This window comes from Castanea sativa, chromosome 8 (assembly GCF_040712315.1).
Source record: "Castanea sativa cultivar Marrone di Chiusa Pesio chromosome 8, ASM4071231v1".
In the NCBI taxonomy this organism is placed as follows: Eukaryota; Viridiplantae; Streptophyta; class Magnoliopsida; order Fagales; family Fagaceae; genus Castanea; species Castanea sativa.
The window spans coordinates 53,365,587-53,372,858 of NC_134020.1; the positions used below are offsets into that span (position 1 = coordinate 53,365,587).

General features: G+C 33.5%; 1 protein-coding gene across 1 annotated transcript; it reads left to right on the plus strand.

Annotated features, from left to right (window-relative positions):
* The first annotated feature begins 484 nt into the window (after positions 1-484).
* On the plus strand, positions 485-6,140 carry LOC142607586 (lipid phosphate phosphatase 2-like). The gene is made up of 9 exons (XM_075779128.1): positions 485-663; positions 837-952; positions 1,968-2,198; positions 2,521-2,608; positions 2,726-2,835; positions 3,567-3,657; positions 4,005-4,193; positions 4,289-4,348; positions 5,828-6,140. Exons 2-9 carry the CDS (start codon positions 893-895, stop codon positions 6,019-6,021), a joined length of 1,023 nt encoding a protein of 340 aa, XP_075635243.1. The 5' UTR covers positions 485-663; positions 837-892; the 3' UTR covers positions 6,022-6,140.
* The last annotated feature ends 1,132 nt before the right edge of the window (positions 6,141-7,272 follow it).

A 7,272-nucleotide genomic window follows, 5' to 3' on the forward strand; every position in this document is an offset into this window, starting at 1 on the left:
TATATCTTGTCATGTCAACCCGCTAAGTATAAACAGCTTATATTTATCGATTAATCCAGTGATTATAGAGAATGATGTGGGTGGTGGCGGTTTGAAAATTGAAATTTTAACCTTTAACCCGATTTGGACCATTCGATTAAGGACTTTTAACCTTTAACCCGACCCATGGGGCTTAAAGCAGTACAGCCTCATTTATTGCGGTTTCCTTTGTGTAGACCACACATGCCACCATTGTCGGTGAAAGTTAAGTCAACATATTGGACGGTAGTGGTCAATGATCATCAAAATCCAGACATAATCTTGACTGTTCAATTTTACAACCAACCAAAAATAATAATATAATAAAAACCTTATCCTTTTTCTTTTTAGTTTTTTATCCACACAAAAAAAAAAAAAAAGTTCGTTACTTAATTCACACTTGATCGTTAACACTAAAAACTAAACGGTGTTCTGATATAGTAACCGCCCGGCGGCAAATCCTCTCATTTCAAAACTTCCCCAATTCTCTCTCTCTCTCTCTCTCTAAAAACTGAATAATTAGAGAGAAGAATGAGTTTTCATTTTTGAGAGTGATTGCCTAATTGGGGCCCATCCCTATCATTTCACATCCAATTCTCAAGTGCAATTATTTTCCCTGGGAATTCAAATTTCATTTTCCCACAGGTAAAAATAATTATACTTTCCTTTTCCACTGTTAATTCAGTGCGTCGTCACTTTCTCCTTGTCTCTCACACTAACTCTCATTGCTCTGCAGTCACTTACTTTTTGCTGTACATGATAAGATAAGACTCTCATTATCTTTTTTTTTGGTTTTTACACTTGCAAATTGTTGTTAGAGCTTCCAAAGTACTACAACTTTGTGCGTTAATTCTCCGCTTTTTATTTTTCGTCCATGGCGTGGGGAAATATTAGGTCGCTCTTTACCTTCTCGAGTGTTCGGAATACCTTTCAGGTTCGTTTACTGTATTTAATTTAATAATTAATTTAATCCTCTTCTGATTCTCATCTAATTACAAAATTATTGTTATTATTATTATTTTCTATTCTGAAATTTAAATTTATTTTATTAAATGTTGAATTATGAATTTTGATTGGTTTAGTTTCGTTTATATATGTCTTAGAATTCAATGATTTTTTTATCAGTCTGGAAATTGTGGTGGGATGTTGGGGGGATTTTGTGTTGTTAATCAGACTGCAATATCTAATGTTGTAATCTGCTTCTTCAACTAGAGCAAAGTTTTTCTTTTCGGCAGTTATTACTCGTGTTCCTGTGAAACAGAAAATATAGGGCATGTTTGGTAACGTTGTTCAAGTAATATTGTCGGTATTTTTTGGAAATACATGTAAGTGAAAAATTGTATGGTAATACGTGTAATTTTGTTTAAATACTGAAAACAGTTGCTCAAAACAGTAGAAAAGTTTTAGCTTTAAGCTGAAGAAGTAACTATTGGCGTGTCAGACACTTTGTCGAACTCAAGTATGTTGAGTACACTCTGCATGCGTGTCCGGACTGTGTAGGGATGAAAAAACATCATTTTCTTTATTTAAGTAATATATTAAAGATTTTGATAGCTATTATTTATTTTGAAAAATCAAAATAAACATAAAATATGCCTAAAAATGAATAAAATATAGGTAATAATATATTAATTAGTTTAATTAATTAATTAATTGTCGTATTCCTGTGTCCTAATTTTTCAAGAATTGTTCATGTTCGATGTTATAACCTGAGTCCATGCTTCTTAGTTTTAATGTGTAATAAATTAAATTATTTTGTACATCCTCTCTTGCATTAAATTTAAGAAACTGATTTTGTGGAAAAAAAAAATTTAGCTTCCATTCATCGGTGGAATATATTAGATTCTTTAATGAGGTGATTTATGAAATATGTGCTTGCCCTTTAAATCTTAGAGCAACAAATGGATTCAATGGTCTGGGCATTAATGCAAATTTTGTGTATGTTACAGCTGAGCAGAATTAGAAAAGTTGAGCTTGGGGCACCGGCGCACACTATTAAATCTCATGGCGCTGCTCTTGCTATGAATCACAAGCATGATTGGCTTATATTGCTGTTTCTTGCAATGGTAGAAGTCAGTCTACTTATGATTCATCCATTTCGCCGCTTTGTGGGAAAGGATATGATGGAAGACCTTAAGTATCCTATGAAAGACAACACAGTTCCTGTATGGTCTGTTCCTGTAAGTATTTTTTATTTTCTCAAATGTTGTTATGTAAATTTTACTATAAGGAACTAATACAGTGTTTGTACTCTACAAGGAAATTTATCTGTTGCTGCAAAACATTTTATCAATTGTGTTCTGTTTTCAATAGCTTTGTGATTTAAGTTTATTTGATATTTATAATATGTAGGGACTTAAATCAAGGACTATAAATTATTTGAAACTGTGCTATCTGGAAAAGGACAATAGAACTGTAAAGAAAGTGAAATTTTGGCCTTAAAGATGATATGGATAAGAAAATGATTAATTTTAACGTTCTTTTCCATTTTTTTATTATCAGGTTTATGGAGTTGTGTTGCCTATTGCCATCTTCCTTCTCGTCTATATTCGTAGGGGAGATGTGTATGATTTGCACCACAGCACTCTTGGTATGATAGTCATTATTTAACCAGAACAATTTCTTTAGTGTATTTTATTCTTAATCTTAGCTAAAGGAATATATTGTGAAGTGTTATATGATAACTTACATCTCTGTTGAAGAGCAGGTCTCTTATTTTCTGTGCTGGCTACTGCGGTGATTACGGATGCAATAAAAGATGCAGTTGGCCGGCCTCGACCAGACTTCTTTTATCGTTGCTTTCCTGATGGAAAGGAAGTATAGTCTCATTTATCTCCAAATTCTTTTGTGTTTTTGTTGTTATTAAATGTCAATTGTTTTCCCAAAATCATTCAAACTCTTATGTACCTTCATTGGTATCATATGTCACACAGCCCCAAAAGTAAGTTTGGAAAAACCTTTTTAAGGAATTGAACAAAGCAGACTCCAATTGTTAGGACTAGATTCAGGTCATCCTCCCTCCCGCCTTCCTTTTTTTTTCTTTCTTTCTTTCTCCTAGGGGAGAAAAAGAAAAAGAAAACCACCTAAGGTGGAGTTGGTTAAATATCATCAGATGGCTTTCCAATTGATGTCAAACTAAGAGGTTTAACAACTTGCCCATCCCAGTCCTTGGTTAGATTTGGTGGAGAGGATCAGGTGTAGCTCCAGGTACCTACATGTTCCAATAAACAAGAAAAAAATTCCAAAGGTTGTCAAATTTGAGTATTTATAGTTAATCTACTAAGTATTGTGCAATTGTTTTTATGGGACTTAAGAATCATTACATAAATATTTGAATATGTCATTTTAACTGTTTTTCCATTAGTCTTCCTCAACAACATAGAGTTGCTTCCAAACTCTTTACCTGTTAATTTTAATTCAATGGTGGAAACCTTTACTTATTTTGAAATTTTTTTTTTTTGGCCCGAATGTCCAATATCTGTCATTATTATAATAGGCCAATCTCCTCTAGTACTTAGTTATTGATGTTTGGATTCTTTTTTTGTTAGTTTTATGATCAATTGGGAAATGTGATCTGCCATGGTAAAGCTAGTGATATAAGGGAAGGGCACAAGAGTTTCCCAAGTGGTCACACTTCAGGTAAGCAACACTTCTACAGATTTTAATATTTTTGGTGAATTGATATGGATAAAGCTACACATCAACAACATACAGAATCCATAATCTATTAACTATTATACCTAAAAAAATTAATAATTTAAGCAAGGTGGTTTAAGAAGACATGGAAGTATCCTAAAATGATTGCCAAACCAGGCCTTTGATGGTATCGTGCTTGTAAAATTTACTTCTAATTGCTTCATATTTATATTCAGAACCAAGTAGACAATATTTTATGTGACTTAATCATAAAGAATGCTATCATGTCAGTTTACCAAAGCAGTGTATGAATCTTCACATTTGATATAATTTATGATTTTGGTCTGCAGCGGCCTTTGCAGGCTTAGGTTTTTTGTCATTATACTTGTCTGGAAAAATTCAAGCATTTGATCGCAGAGGGCATGTGGCAAAACTATGTATAATTTTCCTTCCCCTACTTGTCGCATCCCTTATTGGTGTCTCACGAGTTAATGACTACTGGCACCATTGGCAAGATGTGTTTGCTGGAGGTTTGCTAGGTATGCTTTTTTATGATAACTAATGGGGAAAGTGAAATTGGAATTGCATTTTTGGTATAGGGCTTTAGCAGCTTTACATGGTTCATCTCCTGCAGGGCTAGTTGTGGCAGCATTTTGCTATCGACAATTCTTCCCAAACCCTTATGATGACAATGGTATTCCTTTTCTTTTCTGTTGTTCTTTCAAGAAGTACTATTGTTGCATATGTGTCAAAACACTAGAAAAAATTTTATTGTAACATTACATTACATACATATTATCAAATATGTGTTTAATCACTTTTAAAACATGTTGCTGCTTCATGCTAAATTGAACCCAAAAAAAAAAAAAGAATAATATATATATGATGATGAAGGTTTCAGCACTTTGGTTGCAATCAAGTTTGACCCTCTTTTGCTATATTGTCGCAATATGAATCGACTTATTCAGCTAAAAAAAACCAACTTTTTGCACATTCCAAGAGTTGTAAAACCCCATGATTCTTTTATAAATGTTTACAAAAAAGGATGCAATCACCTCAAGTGCCGTCCAAAATAAAATGGACTCATTCATGCTTTATGTGGTTTAGGAATACTGAATTACTTCACAAAAATTAGTGATAAGTATATTCATTCTTAATGGTTTTAAGTCTGCCTTTCCAAATAGGCTTTGGTTAATTCCAAATGTGGAAGGTTTTTTTTTTTCTTTTATTGAAAAAAAGAAATCAGTTAAGCTATTAGTTACGGCCCATTCAAGTTTTAATGTGTTACCCTCTGGCCTTGAAGACTGTCATTTATTCTGCTAAAAAAAAATTGATTTGTTCATTCATTTCTTCTCTACTTCAATTATCTTTGGGGAAAATGATTATTGTATTGAAGACAGCTATCTAACAATGCTACCTATTCATCATATTTTGTTTCCTTGTTTAGTTCACATGTGGGAGTGTATCTGTCAATGGGTGAATATCTATCCCTTTCATTTGTTGAAATTTTGGAATTGTTTGTTGTGACAAAGATTAAATATAGATTAATTTGAACTTGAATTGCTTGGGATTCAAGATTATTGCGTAACAACAACAACAACAAAGTCTTAGTCCCAAAAATTTGGGGTCTGCTATGGACTCTCAACAAATTAGTTAGAGTTGGCTATGGGATTCAAGATTATTGTGGATAAAAATGTAAAAAAGTAGAGAACCCCAGAGTAAAGGAAATTTTTTGCAAATATTATGTGGAGATAATTATTGAGGAATGAATATCTGGAAACTATTGCAGCCTGGATATAAGAAATGTTATATCTTAGAGGTTAGAACTGCAATTGGGTACGCCTATGCTCCACTGATTGCCATGGAGTTGCAAAAAGATATGAAAGTTTGAAATCTAGCAGCTATATTAATCCAATACTGTAATATGATAAGCTTTAATTTTCTTTTAGAGTAATTCTTTTGTGTTTCAAATGCTTCAATGAGAAGTTGTTGGGATCTTAGAAAAGAAAAGTAGGAATGAGAAAATCAAGTCACTCTAGCCACTCAGTTTATTGGTGGTAACCTGAAATGATTCGCATGGATAATTTCTTTTCCTGCGCATCATCTTCCTTTTTAATTGAATCTTCTTTTTTCACTGCTTTGAGCTTCCTTTAATTTAATCTTCTGGTTTCAGGATGGGGCCCTTATGCATATTTTAAAGCTATGGAGGAGGCACGTTGCAATACAAACACGTCCAATAATATGACTGCACCTGATGTGCAGGCCCCAGGGATTCAGATTGTGAACCAACCGGGAAGACAAAATGGTGGGGCAGTACGCAATCTAAGCTCTGCCCAGGATGCATTGGAATCAGGGAGGTCATTGTGAATATCTTGTACTTTATGCTTCTGGATTTAATGTATGTATGTGTAAATGACAATTCTCTGTATCAACAGAACTTTAGGTCTAGCAACATAGAATGCAGTTTGATTGTGGCCTTTATTGAATCATTAGTGCATTAGTGTCTAGGGACTAGACAAAAAGAAAAGGAGAGCCTGAAATAAAAGAAAAAATGACGGCGCCGGCAATCTAGAGAAACAAAGGAGTTAGGTGATAGTAGATGAGCTGAAATGCTTCTCACCTCCCCTAGTCATGGGCGGCGCCAGGCCAGGGTGGTCCCAGGACCACCCTGACCTAGAAAAACAAATTTTCTATATAATAATTTAAATTTTATTTATTTATTTACATTTTAAAAATAATTTGAGAACACCCTCAATAATTTTTTATGCCAATATAATTAAATTTTGTTCCATAATTTGTTCTACATTTAGTGGATGAATGATTGTTTGGTTGTGTACATTTAAAAAAATGTAGTTTGTAGCATTGATAATGAGATTATCATACAATGATTTCAAAATATGAAAACTCGTAAGAAGACAATTGTAAATTTTATATATTTGTATGTTTTTTTTATTGTTGTTGTTGTCAATAAATGAATTTTTTTTATTAGATTGTGTTATTTATGTTTCTTAAAAAACACCTTCAGACAAATTCTTGGAGCCGCCGCCCCCCTGGTCACACTCACACATAGTTGACAGCATGACTACTCAAAATAAAAGACACTATTAATCAACCCTATATGTATAAGCACCAAAAATTCCAGTGTTTTTCTCTAGTTTCAAACTCGTGCAAACTGCAAAGTTGACATGGGAGAAGAGACACGCAGCCGTATTTGGTAAACCAAAAATTCGTTTGACCATTAAAACAATTGTGTACAGACTTGATTAATTCAGTTGGATATATCATATGGTTTTTGTGCCACTTAATTTCAAAAGGTTGTGCATTGCCCCCTGATTTATGAGGATAGTATAAAATGTCAGGCTGCTACACAAATGCAGGGCCCTTGCCCCTTAGGCACTCTATAAGAGTTTAAACTGAAGAAGTTATGGAAAATTGGTTGCGGTAGGTGCCCTTAGGCACTCCAAATGTTCATTAAAAAAATTTGAAAAGAGAAAGAAGCACGTCTGGGAATACGTACTAATTAATTGACCCTCCCTAGTTGCTGAATTTTGTATGTTCTGGGAAATTGCATATTTTTAGATTGGCAAAAACTTAGGAGCAATAGGACAATGTGTAATT